General features: G+C 28.5%; 2 protein-coding genes across 2 annotated transcripts in view; both read right to left on the bottom strand.

Annotated features, from left to right (window-relative positions):
• LOC100167784 (exostosin-3) overlaps positions 1-883 on the bottom strand; it is a 5,635-nt gene extending 4,752 nt beyond the window's left edge. Inside the window, exons 1-2 of the mRNA XM_016801655.2 lie at positions 537-883; positions 352-475 (exon numbers count right to left, since the gene is read on the bottom strand). Of these exons, the coding sequence (XP_016657144.1) occupies positions 352-475; positions 537-641 (229 nt within the window). The 5' untranslated portion in view covers positions 642-883. The remainder of the gene's footprint in view (positions 1-351; positions 476-536) is intronic.
• Positions 884-5,306: 4,423 nt separating this feature from the next.
• On the bottom strand, positions 5,307-16,207 carry LOC100158892 (peroxidase-like). Its single transcript, XM_016801662.2, has 12 exons — positions 16,163-16,207; positions 14,680-14,878; positions 12,467-12,646; positions 12,090-12,259; positions 11,806-12,019; positions 10,258-10,455; positions 10,052-10,187; positions 7,186-7,342; positions 6,887-7,063; positions 6,626-6,824; positions 6,465-6,564; positions 5,307-5,820 (listed from the first exon to the last, which is right to left on the bottom strand). Exons 1-12 carry the CDS (start codon positions 16,205-16,207, stop codon positions 5,748-5,750), a joined length of 1,848 nt encoding a protein of 615 aa, XP_016657151.1. The 3' UTR covers positions 5,307-5,747.
• Positions 16,208-16,882: the final 675 nt, after the last annotated feature.

Raw genomic sequence — 16,882 nt, 5'->3', positions numbered from 1 at the left:
GAGAGCATAAGTTTCATAAACATTCAACCGCTGTTGTCAAACTTATGTTTTTTGGTGCTGGAAATTGGAATCTTCACTAATTCTTGCAATGCTATTTTAATTCTATCTACTCCTAACTCTTCATACATTTTAGAAATTAACTTCATAACAGTTGGAAGCGCGTGTCCGGCAAGATGAGCAAAACACTTGTTCCACCTCCTGCAAATATTGCTAGTACCTATAGACTTACATGAAAAAAATCAAATCAAATTTTTCCGGGGTTTATATAATATATATAAATAAAAATAAAAGTATGCATTTTAATATTATATTAGGTATCTATAAATAAATATATAATACTATTTAAATTACTTTTTATTCTAACTAGTTCAGCTATTCTATGTTTTAAGTCGGTAGCTCTAAAAACACCATAGTCCCCATGAACTTCCAGTTTTGAATGTGAGTTATAAGAATTTTCAAACCCATCTTTTTCTTCCTAAAATATATATAAACATATAGACATTTCAATACTTTAATATAGTTGTACATTTACCTACTTTTGAAAGATAGTAATGACCGATCAATGGTGCAATAATCAACAAGACCAGGATGGTAAATAGTAAACGTGATTTAAATTTAAATGTAGACAGACAAAGAAACATTAAGCAGTTTGATCAGACAATTGTATTATTTTTAAAAATGATAATTTTATAATTTTATTACAATTAATAATAAGACCAGCGTAAGTACAATAAAGATAAATCAAGCATTTTTATAGCAGCACACTGTATGAAACAATTCTGAATAAATAAAAATCAATTTTTATAGTTTATTTAAAATGTATAAAATGTATTATACCTATAGTTATTAATTATTAAACATTAAGATAAAAACAAATTTGAATTCACTATTCTGTTATCAAAATATCAAATCTTATCCAATGTTATTACTGATTATGATAGTGTTGTGGCGACAAGACGTGTGATCTAAGCACCGCCCACAGCGTACTCATGTTGTTCGTATCAACTTGTTCGGGTAGTCGGTTACTCGGGTTACACACTTACACGCCTTCAAATACGTTAGATATCTATAGTATTCGACGCCTTACACCATTAGTGTTTGAAAATTTCATAAAATTTAAAAAAATGAAAAATATGTATGATTGTATGAAATATTTCACTTTTTTTTTTTGTTAATATAGTTACAATAAATATATTAATTATTTAATTTACCACATTAAGCAGAACTTGTGGCGAGGCAAATGAGTTGTTAGTATACAATAAAATCTATATAATATTTAAAATTTACAATATTTATAAAATTTGTATCCTAAATAGTATACCATTATATAAAGTTCAAGTAACAACCAATTCACAATAGTTTTTTTCTTGAAATTATAATTATTTTTATTTACATTATCAACAATATTTTTTTTCAGCTCAAGTGGCATAGCATTAAAATTAATTGGACCTAAATAATCTACGGACTTTTTCCCTATATTTTTTCTTGTGTAATTAACATGCAAGTCATATGCCCTATTTTCTCTTTTATTGACATTTTTAATAGTAATTTTACCTGTTTTAAATAAAATGGAGAACTGTCTGTATAAAATATAAATAGGTACCTAACCGGTAGAACTCTAAATTGTTTGTAATTTATGAACGTCGAGTCATAAAACTCCTTTTTTGTAGACATAATCTTACTGTATGATTTTGTTGAATTTCGAGTGATTTTATTATCAGAACATCCACCACATACTATAATAGTCCGTATTGGAAAATTGACTTATAGAGTGCGTTATATAGGTAGGTACAGCTAGTATACATAGTTTCTGTTGGTAAAAGTTAATTTAGTTTGAAAAGTTTGCAAATAACAGATCTTAATCTCACAACCACATTTTTAATATGAAATTTCCACCTAAGATTCCAGTCAAAAATAAGATCTAAATATTTAACTCTTTTAACACTACTTATTTACAGAACCTATAGGTACAGTATTTTAATAAATGTTGTTTTATTTTTAAAAAAGTTTTATATTTACATATAATTTTCATAAGTCATCTTCATAATATTGTATGGTACCTAAATGTATACACAACCTTTGGTATTATTCATTTAAAATAGTATTCAAAATTGGTATAAATCTACTTTACCGGACACTCTTTTTTTCAATTTTTTTTCAAAATACCTGGTTTTTTATGCTGAATTCAAAAGTGTTTGAAAACATTTCCGGAAACTTACCGTTCAAAAGTTATGGCAATTTAAAGTTGTCGATATTATAAAATATGCTAAATTTATTTATTAAAATGAGTCCATTATTAATGGAACTCCACTCTTTCAAATAAAATAAATGTACAGCCATCCCGAAAATCTTACTGCTCACTGCAAGGTAAGTTACCTACTACAGTCTGTTGTACACAACTGTTTGATGATTTCGCCAATAGGTACTTGAAACTACACTTAGTTATTACGATAAAATAGTTTAAATAGTTGACTAAAAAGGTTCTTTATCTACTATTTTATCGAAATAACTAAGTATGTTTCGAGCTTGGCCAGCGTAGCAACAAGTGCCGATACACGCGTAATCACTGCAACTTTGAATGTCCATAACTTTTGAATGGTACATTTTCGCAATATTGAGGGAGACCAAGGCTCACCTGAGGTGGTTTTACGCAACAAATCGAGGGATATCTTCGATTTGCGGAGCGGAGCGACGGCGCCGAGGAGCGTACAACGACGAGTGCTGATACGCGCGTAATCACTGCAACTTTGAATAATTGCCATGACTTTTGAACGGTAAGTTTCCGGAAATGTTCTCAAACAAAATGGTTTTCAACTAATTCAGCCATAAGCGTGCGCAGACCTCTGAGTCAGGTATGGCTAAATTCAATCTGATCACCTACCCTCTAGGCTCTAGTCATGGTCACACTAGAAAACAATTATAGACATTTTCACTACAAACTTTTAAGTGACCCTTTTGTTGGTTACTGGAAAATGTAAACAATCAGTTTTCATTATTTCACACATTCAAAATTCATTAATATTGATTAATGATTTAATTTTTAACCAAATATAATCTAATAAAACAATTTATTCAAAAACGTTTAAAATATAATATATAATATATAAAAATTGTCAATCAACATTAATAGGTATTTATTTATTATTATAAATTATTCATGGTAAATTGACTTTAGGGCTATTAGTTTATGATATATAAATATTAAAATTTAGATGATCGGAGTAGTGGACACTGGACATACATTTTGTGGGATGACCCCGTGCCACTCAACTCCGCTCATCAAAACTTTAAACACTTATAACGCATCGACTACTCACACTAAATTCAATTTTTATGTATCGAAATACTTAGAAAAATAATCTACTATTGAATATGAAATTAAAACTTTGTTGTCAAAAAAAAAGTTGTTTTGTAAACGACTCGAACCTATGTAAAAAAAAATTACACTTTTTGAAATAATAAAAATTTTAAATAAATCGCCCTGTATAGTCCCTCGGGTAAACACAAACGATTAAAAGTTAAAAGGACTATACCTAGCAAAGGTGGGCAAGTTAATGAAAATAATTAACTCAAGTTCAGTTAAGTTAAGAGGCACAAGATCGGTGAGTAAAAAGTTAACAGTTAACAAATTATAAATTAAACTCGGTAAGTTAAAAGTTAATTTAGAAAAAAATATTAACTTGACTCAGTTTAAAAAAAGTTAATTAATTTTTTTTTTAAATTAGTATGTAAATCACATAAAGAGTGAATGTATCTTTCTATATAGTTTCTAAATTATAAATTATAAAAAACAATTTTATTGAACTTTTTTCATAGGGCAAGTGCCCTGTCTTGCCCCCACCCCCCTCCAATGGGCACCCATGGTTAAGTTCATAAGTTGATTAGAAAATAAACTAACTAGTTATTGCCCACCTTTGATACCTAGTTATGTCTTCTTAAAGTACCAACCCACCCACGTATAAAAAAATCTCTGGCTAAAGCCCAATCAGCCCTACCCGTGTGCATGCCTACGAATTCAGTATAAAAAACCACGTATTATTTTGAAGAAAAAAAGGGTGTCCGGTAAAGTAGATTTGTTTCCTGAATTCTTACAGTAGAATTTAGAACACTGAACATTGTGTTAAAAATAAAAAATTGTGTTTTTATTTGTGTTAAAAAAAATTCATTTAATTCTCTATTATGATAAGTCAATCTCATATTATTATCATAGCCTCACATTAGTTCACCCCACCACCCATCTATGTTTTGTATTTATCTTCACCACGCCACTGGTATAGTATTAAGTGTATTAGTGTGTTAATACTGTGTAAATACTAAATAATAAGACTATGTTCGCACCTCGCGTATAATAATATATTGGTATTGTTTAATCATAAATATGCCAACTAAAATGTACAAACAAAGAATAAAAAATAAAGAAAAGTACTTATTGAATAAAAAACAGGAACTTAGTGATAAAATAAATTCCCCAAAAGCTGTTGTCTCGACAATTTTCTAAAAAATTGGTGGTATCACAACAAAAACATTTCATCGAACTCCGTGTAAAAAACGGCTAAGTAAAAAACGGCCAAATAAAAACAAAAAACAGATCTTTAAGCACTATAAAGATATTATATCATAAATAAATGCGTAAAAAAGTAAATTGAATTAAAGCTCATTTATTTTGTTTCAATAATTTATTCAATCGGTGAGAAATTATTTACGTTATATTATGACATAGCGCACGAAATAACGTGAACAAAATAAACAAAAAGCATTAGAATAATTTAAAATATTATAATGTACATTTCTACGCAAAATAATTTCTAACCAATTAGTAAATAAATTATTGAAACAAAATAAGTGTACCTACATTAATTCAATAGTTATTTAGTATTTATTTATGATAGTATCACATCTTTATAGTGCTTAAAGATTTGTTTTTTTTACTTAGTCGTTTTTTACTCGTAGTTCGACGATGTGTTTTTGTTTTGTTATATTATTGATACTAGAAAACAGCAACCACTATAACCTACTTTAATAATTATTTTATACTTCAAATGAAGTTAATTTTAATGCAATTTTATTCTTCTGCAATGTACGTTGCTCCGTTTGTTTTAAAAGTAAAGGGAGGTATACCTATAGGTAACTAGTAAAATAAGTGGATTTCTATAGAGTAGGTTAGATTATCTATAATCTATGTTAACCTTTAAATCCGAACCTTATTCATAAGTTAAAGTTTATTCCAGTTAACCGTATTTTATTTCATAAAATATTTAATAATAATGGTGGTAAACATATGCTTTGTGAATCTCCCTGTATATGGTCATATATAGCTTTTATATTAACAAAAGCTTACTGTAACTGTAGGTATATCGTATAATTAAGCTAAACTGTAAGTCATAGGCAATTTCAATACCTATTACACAAATATAAAAATAAAGCATAATTCAGATTTATCATAGCTATCTAGGTAATTATAATTAATTTTTTTTTTATTAGGTAAATAAGCCTTGTCATCTGGATGACTATGGATAACTATGACAATAAATAACACTAGCTTACAAATATTTACATTAATTATAGTTATATAAAACTAGTGAATATATAGCTTTATTTTAAAATGTTTTATTAAAATATGTATATTGGATGTTTTGTTAAATTCCAATGGCAGGTGTAAGTTTTTTAGTATATTGTTGTGTTAGTCGTAGCTCGTAAGATATTGCAAGTTATAAGCTCATCATATTTATGGTGTCATAGGTTCATCATCACTTGAATTCTCTCCATGCTTCTAGATCTATTTTGAAGTGTTCATCACAATTCCATTTAATCGAAGAAAAACTGTGATAAACATAATATAATAGGTAGTTATTAAGTAATAAATTAGTCAATCAAATATTATTACGTACAACGTACTTAATATAGTATTGATTTAAATACCAAAATTATATTTATAATAAACTCTAATAATAAACCAACTTCATTCAATTATTTATTACTATAGTATTGTATACAATAGCTTTTAATAATAATATAATAACTAATTATAAAAAGTGCTCATTCGGTATATTTTATAATAAATAATAAACAAATAAATCAATATGAAAAATGCATAAGTCAGTAGGTATAGGTAACAGAAATAATATAAGCTTTTTTTTACTGAGCTTAAGTCCAGCAAATTTCGCCATTAACTTTTTTTTTTTTTGGTTATAGGGGAGAGGAACGGTCGGATGAAACACGTTTGTATATGCGTCAAGGATTTGTAGCTAAAAATCCCAGGTGGTCACCCATCCGGGAGCTAGGAACATTGGCCAATACGTACACTCAGGGCATTTCCGCAGTTGAGTGTATAGTAGTGTACCTACTGACCGCGCTACACCAAGTCACAAATAATATATAAACTTTGTGCAGATTACTGATTTATTACAAACAGTTATGTAATTATTAAATTGTTTAATATTATTATTATTTAAAATTATACATACTCGTGTAAACTTTTAAAAACATCTAAAGGTAGAGTAAATAAATTAGTTGTAGCGCATATGACATGTCCTAAGTTAATTTGCTTTATCGTTTTTAGTTGTTCTGAAAAATCAAAAACGTTAGTTAAAATGAAAATGTATTATATTTAATACAAATAAAATACCTTGTGAAAAACTACCAGGTTGTCCTTGTACATCGTAAAAAAAGCGATCTCCATACTTATACCTAAAAAAGCTATCAGATAATATGCATCTAGTAGTAGGTCCAACCATGGATCCTTCTTCTGGCACCTCAAGTAATGCTCCGACATGTAAGTCTACGTCGTGTACCGTTGCATAAAGTGTTTTTAATATTTGTATTGCCTAATAAAATAAATTATCGTATTTTACATTTAATTTTCAATCGCGTGAATCGTAAAATTAACTTTAAAAGGTATTAAATCCAATAAATCATCAAATGAATTGGCCCGTGATATTCCACAAATTGATCTGACTTGATTATATACTGGTAAACCGACATCTCGGCCTCGCTGTATATCAATAGATAATAAATCTTGTCCAGTAATGTCGGGCAAATTAGAGCGAAAAAGAAAATTCGAAATCTAGAGATAGTCAAAATATTTTATTTATGTAGGTATCTATTATACTAACAATTAATATTTTTGTAAAATACATTTTTATATTTTATTAGGTAAATAAGAAAAATTATAATATGTAATCTAACCAATTGATTATATGATGCTTGATATTCACGACCTGTAGTTTCAACAAGTCCTCTTATTAACCAATCAACATTTTTTCCCATAGGTAACAAATCAGGTCTATCCATCCAATCTGTTAGATTAACTTGAAATGCAACTTTATACATTGTATCTATGAAGCTAAGAAAATATGTTAATGTATTTTAAATATATTAATACAATTTATATAAGTATAAGAAACTTTACACCACAAATTATTTATATGATATCATCTAATAATATATTGCTGAACATTTTACACTGTTGAACAGAGTGTAAATCTTATAGGGGCTGAAGGTCGAGAAAAATATGTAAAACAACCAGAATGCCCCTGACTAAAATATAAAACTTTTGTTTGATGAATTTTAATTTAGAAAACAGATTTGAATTTGTATTCTAGTCTTCTAGGGTTCGATCGATGCGATTTTCAGTTGGAAAAATTTAACACGTACTTAACTACTTAAATCTTAAAATAAAGAAAATGTATGGTTCTTTTTACTATACGTTTTTTAATAGTTAATTTGAATATCTGAAATTGCTTCAATCGAAACCTATAAGACTAGATGACAAATTCAAATCGGTTTTCAAAAATAAAATCTATCAACCAGTAGCCAAGAAATTATTGTTTGGAACTTTTACCGGCAATGAGACATGGCCAACGAGCATTTAAAAAAAGGTATAGGGAAAAATATAAAAATGCAGGCCTGATAGATCATGTAGATCATGGTCTATCATTTTTGGCAGCATCTCCTAGCTGGTGGTAGGTATTGTAGACAATAATGCTTCAGTTTAAATAAAATGTCCAGCATCAGTGAAAAGTATGAGTCCAGAGGATGGAATCCCTACGAAAAAAAATAAATGTTGTGAAATAAAAGGCGGACAGCTGCATCTCAATTGTAATCACTACTACTGTAGTATTGTACCAAGTACAAGGACAATTTCATATTTCGAGAAAATTATAGGTACTGCTATTTTTATATTTGGACGCTTAAAGATTTGTGGATATATTGTACTCATTATGGTATACAATATGTAAATTATTAATTATGTATATTTATATAGGTTTGATGTTTGAAAAATAAAACGTGACGACAGTTTTTGGGAAAACAAAATGAAAATGAAACTAAAAACATTTTATTTAGAAAACATGTTGCCTTAGCTACTTGTTGAAGAAATTAACTAGTAATTATTAAAATACCTATTAAATCTATTTTTTTATTTTTTTTTATTGTGGTTGTTTGAAATGATTTGTAAAGTTTGTAAAAAAAAAATACAACAAATTAATATAATTATTAAGATCGCACTGCAGTGGTGGCAGTAAAATTCTTTTGTCATTTTGCCGTAACCGCCACCGCCACCGCCACGGCTACCGCTACAGTGTGTAGAAACTTTAATTACTTATAGTTATTATTTTTATTTTATTTAAATTCATTTTTCATTTATAATTTTTTTTTATATAATGCGGGTATGATGAGACTTTATTATGAATGAATATATTTTGTAGTAGTTAATAGTTATATACTTCTATAGAAAAACAATAATAATATACCCTCTTCCAACGAATTCTCGTCCGGCATGGCTTATACTTTATTTTGAATATTATCGAAAATCCGGGATTCAAATTTCGTCACGAAAAATGCGATAACGCATTACACTCACTAATGTTCATTTACTTCACACACATTGACACAGAAAAAATTTACATGTATATGAAATGCCTAAACAGTAAACACTTCTCTAAATAATTGAAATATACTTAATAATTAATATAGTATTCAATTAGTATTAAATTCGGGTGTGTTTACTCATCAAACAAAAATGTTATTATACCTAAACAGAAAAATATCTGATCAATTCAAGACAATTTCAAATGTAGGTATAGTTACAAAAAGAACCAAAACATTTAATATCATGTGTAGAAAGTTATATTATAAATATTTTGTGGTAATATTAAATAAGTATTGTTGAAAATCCCATTTAACTTTGACCCCCCCCCCCCTCTAAAAAATTCTAAATTTAATTTGATTCCAGAAACCACTATCAAAGTCAAAGTTTGAATATTTTTACTGCTTTATAAAAAATATTTATAATTTTTTTTTCTTTAAAGAATATTTGGTATCACGATAAAGTATAACGTTGTAAAATTAAAAATTGTGATATAAGATATTAAGTAGGTTTAGAAATTTAGAATAATTTTGTTTCGAAAGTATTATTAATATCTATTACTGATGGTATATACGGATGATTTTACTTGTGTGTTTAAAATAATTGTAATTACAATGAATTATTATTTGTATATTTTAATGTTTTGAAAAATGATTCATTATAGTTTATAACTACACTGTTGCTACCTACACTAAATCGTAAATATACTACTGTTACGTTCTATTTGAAATTTAAAATGTCTCTAAATTAACATATTATAATAACTTAAATTGGTATTAACTATTGTCTATTAGGTTAATAAGAGATATAATTAACTTAGTTAATTTCATTACTTTTTAACTTTTGAAATTATGAAAAACTTAATACTAAGTTACTATAATATAATTAAAGAAATGCAAGTGCTAACTAATGTAGATACTAAAAATATTAGTAATTGAAATTGTTTTATATTTTCTATCTATAGTTTATAGTTTATACAATATGAATTTATGCCCAATATTGTACCTATATGGCATGAATATCGTAATACCTATACCTATATATATTTTATTATTTTAAAATACTATTTTCAGTATTTATGCTAATCTACATACCTAGTAACTATACTGTATGGATAACTTTTTATTTAAATACTTATAGTAAATCTATAAGTATAATATATATGAATTATACTAAATACCGTACTTTAATTTCGCTGGAATTTGATTATGAAGTATTCGAAATGAACTAGCTGCAAATTCTAACGATGTAGATGGATTTATTCTATCATTGTATATCGTCTGAGGAGTAAATAAACCATAATACTCTGTGTATGTATCTCCTAAAAATATTAAATGATCCTATAACAAAATAGTTTTATTCACGAAAAAAAAATACATTATTATAGGTACCTAAAATAATTGGTAAATAATGATCGTAAGTAATGTGTTGAATCACTGCTCCAATAATCTTTCTAGTTTCTTGATAAAGCATTTCATCGGTCCAAAATTGGTTCATGTAAGACAGCTTGGATGCTAAATGGTTATGAAATCTCAAGAATAAATTATGAAGAAGTGCGTTTCCCAAATTTTGATTTATGCGAATATCCCCTGTTTAAAACAATACAATAAATCAATATGAATCATTTTTTTATTCATATTATTTAGACGTTTGAGATATATGTTGTCCATTAGACTTATTTTAGAGTTGTCTTATAATTGGATGGTAAATGGATTGACATGGTGATTTAGCCACATCTCGAATTCGTGAGAAAATCATTGGATTTCGTTTGCTATTGTGCAGTAGGTATTATAATACTCTGTCCCACGAGAGAAAGGGATCGGGTGGTGACCAAAAATCATCTTTTTTCGCGCGTTCCCTGCACCATTTTACCGTTACGAGCGGCACAGATCGTTCACTGTCGTTGACCACTCAGTTGGGGGAGTTTTTTAAGGGTAGGGGTTAGTATAATTTAGTAGGGCTAAGCTATATCTACTCCCACGAATGCTTAAAGCTCTGGGTCCATTTATTTTTTATCCGACCAAATGTAGTCAGGTCACCACTGCAGATTTTTTGCTAGTTAACTCAGAAGTCAAAGTGGCAAGAAATTATCCAATATAGCTTTCTTCTTTTATCTTGAATCTGTATCTGTATTTTGAATCTAGACGATAAATATACTCTGAATTTCAGATTATTTTTAGCTTTAACATTACAGATACCTGTGATACCAAATACCATGCTAGTTTCATTCAATAAAAATTATATAAATATTATGTTCCAATTATTTGTGTGATGCTTGCTAGTAGCCACTGAGAAATCTCGCATCAGAGAATAAATAGTTTCAAGTTTAACTTAATATTAAATTCTACTATACTTAAATTTGATTTTATACTAGTTTAGAGTCATATTAAGACTTGGGGTTATATTATGTTTATTTAATAATAAATATGTTTGATTTATACCCAAAAGAGTTAAGGGGATTCGATACCATGATTTTCTGTTTTTGTCTAACACACGCGTGACATAGTGTTTTTCCAATTGAAGCGATAAGAATTCTTAAAACAGATTTAAATTTGTCGTCAAGTCTACTTGAAATCGACTTTTCCACGTGTGTGATATTATCCCCCAAATTCCTAAAATTGTTATATTAAAAAAAGAGTATTTAAAAATAATTGTCGTATTTAATTTTTTGGAGAAGTTAAAATAAAAAAAATCTTAAATGTGGGAAAGTCGATTTCAATTAGATTTGACAACAAATTAAAATCTGTTTTTAGAATTCTTATCGCTTCTTTAGATCAATTGGTATGTTTGGCAAACAACCAGTCTAAAATCCTATGTCACATTGCCACGTGTGTGTTAGACAATAAAAGAATATCACGGAATTGAATCCCCTTTACAGTGTTTTATATATATTATCATTGAGTATATGCAATATATACTCAATGTTATTATCAACTAACCAGCTTGAAAGCAAACTCTAGAATTTGTTGATGAATCACATTGCGACGTTGTTCGATTCACTTGTGGACAAAATTCTTCTACTACAGTATTTTGGTTACCCTTAACAATATCTGATCGGAGTTTTCCGTTTATCAATGATCTCAGCCCCGTTGCCATTGTATCACTAGATCCATAAATTTGAGATCCATCAATATATTGAGAGACTTCGACCATCTAAAAATTCAAAAAATAAATAAAATATTAATTAATATTTTAAACATAGAAGTATTTATTTGGTACTAACAAATGTAGCTGGCATCAATGGACAACTGAAATTAGCCGATGTTACTGCACGGTTAAATGACATGCATGTCTTGTTATTATTTAAATAAATGGGATCATTTATAGGTATATCAATTACGTTTTGACATTGAGTTGGTATTTTAGATACATTTTGAACTGCGCAACAATTTTCTATAAAATAAAAATAATAATTGCTAGCCTATTATTAATTATAACATACAATTTGGAGTTTTAAAAATGAAACAGCCGTTTCATGGATTTGAATAAATATCAATTAAACTATCAAGCAAACATTATATATATAATATGTAACATATTTACAGTATAAAATGTATGATTTATATTAAATTTATAAATATTTATCAGTAATGTCATTACCAACAGAAATGTCTGGTTTTAAAAGACTGATGTCATGAGCTATAAATTGTCCCCATTGCATTAAGAGTACATTTAGTTCATCATCGTCGAACCACTGATTATTCAAAAATAGTTGTGTATTAATTTCTCTAGCTCCTGGTAACTGTGATCCATTTGATTGTTGTCGAAATGCATAAATACCTAAAAATCATTTCAGTTAAACAAGATAGACAAATATAGGGAAAAGTGTACCTATCTTATAATTCTTAGAACTAATGATTTTGAAAAAATGTTGTATTTATATATGTACCTAATACTATTATTTATTAAGGGGATTAGAAACGGTGATTTTCTGTCTTTGTCTAACACACGTGGAACATATGAATTTAGACGTGTTTTCATTCAAACGTACCAACTGATCTAGTGAAGCGGTAAGAATTCTAAAAACAGATTTTATTTTGTCGTTAAGTCTACATGAGATGGAATTTTCCAGATTTTTAATTTTTAAATTTTTAACCTCTCCAAACATTTAATATACTGTTTCCTTTTTTAGTATAATTGTCTTTAAGATTTAGGGCCATAAAATCAAAAATGTGGGGAAGTTGATCTCAAATAGACATGACAATAAATTAAAATCTGTTTTTAGAATTCGTATATAGCTTTACTAGATCAATTGGTACGTCAGAATGTAAACACTTCTAAATTCCTATATTCCACGTGTGTTAGACAAAGACAGAAAATCACCACTTCCAAACCCCTTATTGGTTTTAAGAACGTTTTGTAGATTAGTAGTTTATTTTTAAACTTGTGCATTTGTTTTTACTAACATAGTTTTGAGCATACAAGAACGAGAGTTTAAAATTAGTCTTTTGGATCTGGTTAATCTTTTGTCTAGGGTGAGGCTTAAATATTTCACTATATCATAAGAAGGTATAGGTATAACATATTATTATGTTATCCACTGAAACTGGTGGGCAGAGTTCGTGTTTTAAAAATTAACGTACAGGTGGTATGAATTAACTTGATGTGATTCAATTTAATTCTCTATTTTGTGTACCATGATGAGATAAGATTTAGATGTGTTTGCAGATTACCAGAAGCTATTAGGGGATTTTCATGGATTGAAATTATAGCTTTGTCGTCAGTGTAATCAGCAACAAAGGTGTTTTCGAAAACAGGTTTATCTGAGGCATAGGTGTTGAATAATAAAGGAGATAGAATATCAACTTGTATGCCTAACCTTAACTTACCGTACCTAACGCCTGCATTGATTATAGCCATTTGTGAGATACAGGAGCCGATGTGGATTTGAAAATATTGATCAGTCAGATGACAAATAGGATTTGGTTAGATTAAATAGGGAAGGGGGGAGAAAGTTACAAAGTTTGAAAAGCAGATCATCATACCAATACACAATCAAATGGCTGAGAAATATCTAGAAAGACACAGGAACAGCATTGTTTACATTCGAGAGAGGTTGATAGAGCATCAACCAAACGGTGAACTTGATGAATTATGTAGAGTTTAGCATGAAATCCAAATTGACATGAAGGGAGAATGTTTGAGATAACACGAAGGGATAATCGTTGATAAATAAGTCTTTCGAAAATTTTTGAGAAAAAGGGTAAAAGGCTTATGAGTCTATAAGAGTTTTGAAAGTCTGGAGCCTGGAGGTTTGTTTGGCTTTGCAAACATAACAATGTGTGAAAATGTCCACATTATAGAGATTAGAGAGTTCCGATAGTGATTGGAATGTTGATCAATTTAATTAGGATGGAGCAAGATTGAATAATATAATCATGACAATATTCAGGAAGTAGGTAGTTGAAAAATTAAGGAAGTTTTAATTAGTAAGGCTACTCCACCATGGGCAGTATTATCCAAGTGGATTGTTTTTATTAGATGAAATCCAGGGATTTGGAAATTAGAGTAGTTACCTACATAGTAAAGTGGGTTTCGGTTATTAATGCAATGTCAATACGACTGTTGTATCAAACAGAATGAAGTTTGTTTATGTGGTTTTTGAGGCCATTTGCATTAAATTTCAAAATGAAGAGAGAATTTTTTGCGACTGTGTCATTCGTTTTTTATTTTTTTCTATCTAATAGACTGGTGATTACTTTTGTAAGTAATGATATTAATGGATTTATAAGTGTTTTAAAACATCACAATAAAAAAATAAAAATATGAAAACAAAAATTATATTTATAAATACTACTATACTAGAACAATACCATCACTATACTCAGCATTGAGGAGTCTGAGAAATGGAGTATTAGATGCGCCCCACGTAGGTACTTTTAAGTTATTGCATGATCCATTGAAAGTTCTATACTTCGAGTTTGGATTACAAATTACAACTGGTGCACATCTTCTCATGTAATCTTCATTTGTTAATGGAAATACATTAGTGTGTAAAAATGGTGACTGTGCCTATATTTTAAATCAAAATTATTATTTTATATGTATTATATAGCCATATATAGGTCCCTACCTATATAAAAATAGTATTTAACATTTCAACATACAATATTATATAGCCGTTGCTGTCGGGTTACGGTGAACAAAAAAGCTAATATGTTGTGTTATAATTTTATTTATACGTAGCGGCAGTGCCGTATCGGGGGGGGGGGGGGCTAAGTATCACAAAAAAAATACTAATACAAATACAATATGTCTTTTATTTACACTTTTTATTTTTTTATTAATCTTGATAAAATTTTAAGGTTAACACAGTTAATGGTGGGTGGGATATAGCCCACTTGGCTACGTCACAGCGTAGCGGGTTTTATAGATATAAAGTCGTTCGCCGTAATCCGTGCAGATAAGGCAGCAATAGGTACACAAAACAATTACTGATCGTAACCAATGACCGTATATGACTAGAAAAATATATTCTTGTTTGCATAACTCTAAAAACTACTAAAAAGTAAAAACTATAAAGAGTTCATACAGGATGATTCATTAAGCGTAAAACACTCAGTACCTACCTATTATTGATTTTAAAATATTTTTTTACATAGTTTCAAGTAGTTAAAAAAATCATATTTTTAAATATTTTTTATCCTTACAATTTTTTAAGTTTTTACTTTTTTGAATGGTAGCATAGATTTTAAATTTAATTTTCCAAAGCAGAATATTTTTCTAAGTATTTTGATACATAAAAATCGAATTTAGGACGAGTAGTTTACGAGTTATAAGTATTTAAAGTTTAGACAAGCAGAATAGTGGACAAACATTTTTCGGGGTAACCCCATACCACTCCACTCCACCCATCTATATTTTAAATACTGATAACTCATAAGCTACTCACTCTAAATTCGATTTTTATGAATCAAAATACTTGGAAAAATATTCTGCTTTGGAATATGAAATTAAAACTATATGCTATTCATTCGAAAAAGTAAAAAACTTAAAAAATTATAAAGATAAAAAATATTTAAAAATAAAACATAAATATAATATATAATTATAAAATATGATAAAAACATTGTTTTTTTAACAACTTGAAACTATGTAAAAAATATTTTCAAAAACATTAATACTTTTTGAGATAACAAGTGTTTTACGCTTAATGAATCACCCTGTATAGTATATATGTATGTCGAATTAAAATTGAACATTCCTAAGTACCTACCTATGTGTAATTTACCATCGCTCATTGGTCTAAAACGTATGAAAAATATGTCTGCTGCGATCCCCTTTTAATAAACGTACAACATTATTCAATGATTTAATATTTAAATCAATCATTGAACACATTTTTGACAAGCAGTTGTAATTCTTATATTATCATTTAATACTTTTAGATTGGTATAGCGTGCATACAAAGCGTCTATATACAAAAAAAAAAATGTTTAATATTTATTAAAACAAAAGTTATTTAATTTGCTAGGGCTTTCTGTTACACCTTGTACTTTGTAGGTATATGCGTATAGGTCTGCAGATAGGTACCTACTTACACAGTTATGCAAATAGAAGGCGTAGGTGCTTAGGGGTTGGCCGACTAAGTTCAAGCTCCCTCAAAAAATACAAAACCAATGTATCCGGTACCTACTTATTAATTATAATATATAACCTATAGGTATTAGATACTAATAAGAAATAATCTATTAGTTAATACCTACATTTCTTTTGATTTTAATTTATACAGGTTATATAGGTACTATTATAGTAAGTAGCTATGCTAAAGCGACTATACTATACTATACTATACTATACTATACTATACTATTCAGGGGACTGGAGCAGTGCAAATTTTATTGCATGTGTAGTTACTAATAAACGCAGTGACGGCAAATTCAAGTCTCTACAAATATATAGGCACCCGGAGAGGGGGTTAATCTGGTGCAGATGACCCCCTGGCTTTTCGGATATATTTTAGATTCTGAGTGGAACGATGAATGTATTGATTTTACAATGATGTGTGTTTTTTTA

The sequence above is a fragment of the Acyrthosiphon pisum genome, chromosome A1 (genome assembly GCF_005508785.2).
Source record: "Acyrthosiphon pisum isolate AL4f chromosome A1, pea_aphid_22Mar2018_4r6ur, whole genome shotgun sequence".
Taxonomy (NCBI): Eukaryota; Metazoa; Arthropoda; class Insecta; order Hemiptera; family Aphididae; genus Acyrthosiphon; species Acyrthosiphon pisum.
The sequence above is the reverse complement of the archived record's forward strand: the minus strand, read 5'-3'. Positions and strand labels throughout refer to the sequence as shown.

Coding starts and splice junctions, on each gene's coding strand:
- LOC100158892 (XM_016801662.2), bottom strand. CDS start 16,207: ATGTGTTCAATGATTGATTTAAATATTAAATCATTGAATAATGTT. Junction 6,565..6,625: donor ACCTGGTAGTTTTTCACAAG/GTATTTTATTTG, acceptor TTGATTTTTCAG/AACAACTAAAAACGATAAAG. Junction 5,821..6,464: donor GTTTTTAAAAGTTTACACGA/GTATGTATAATT, acceptor TGTTTATCACAG/TTTTTCTTCGATTAAATGGA.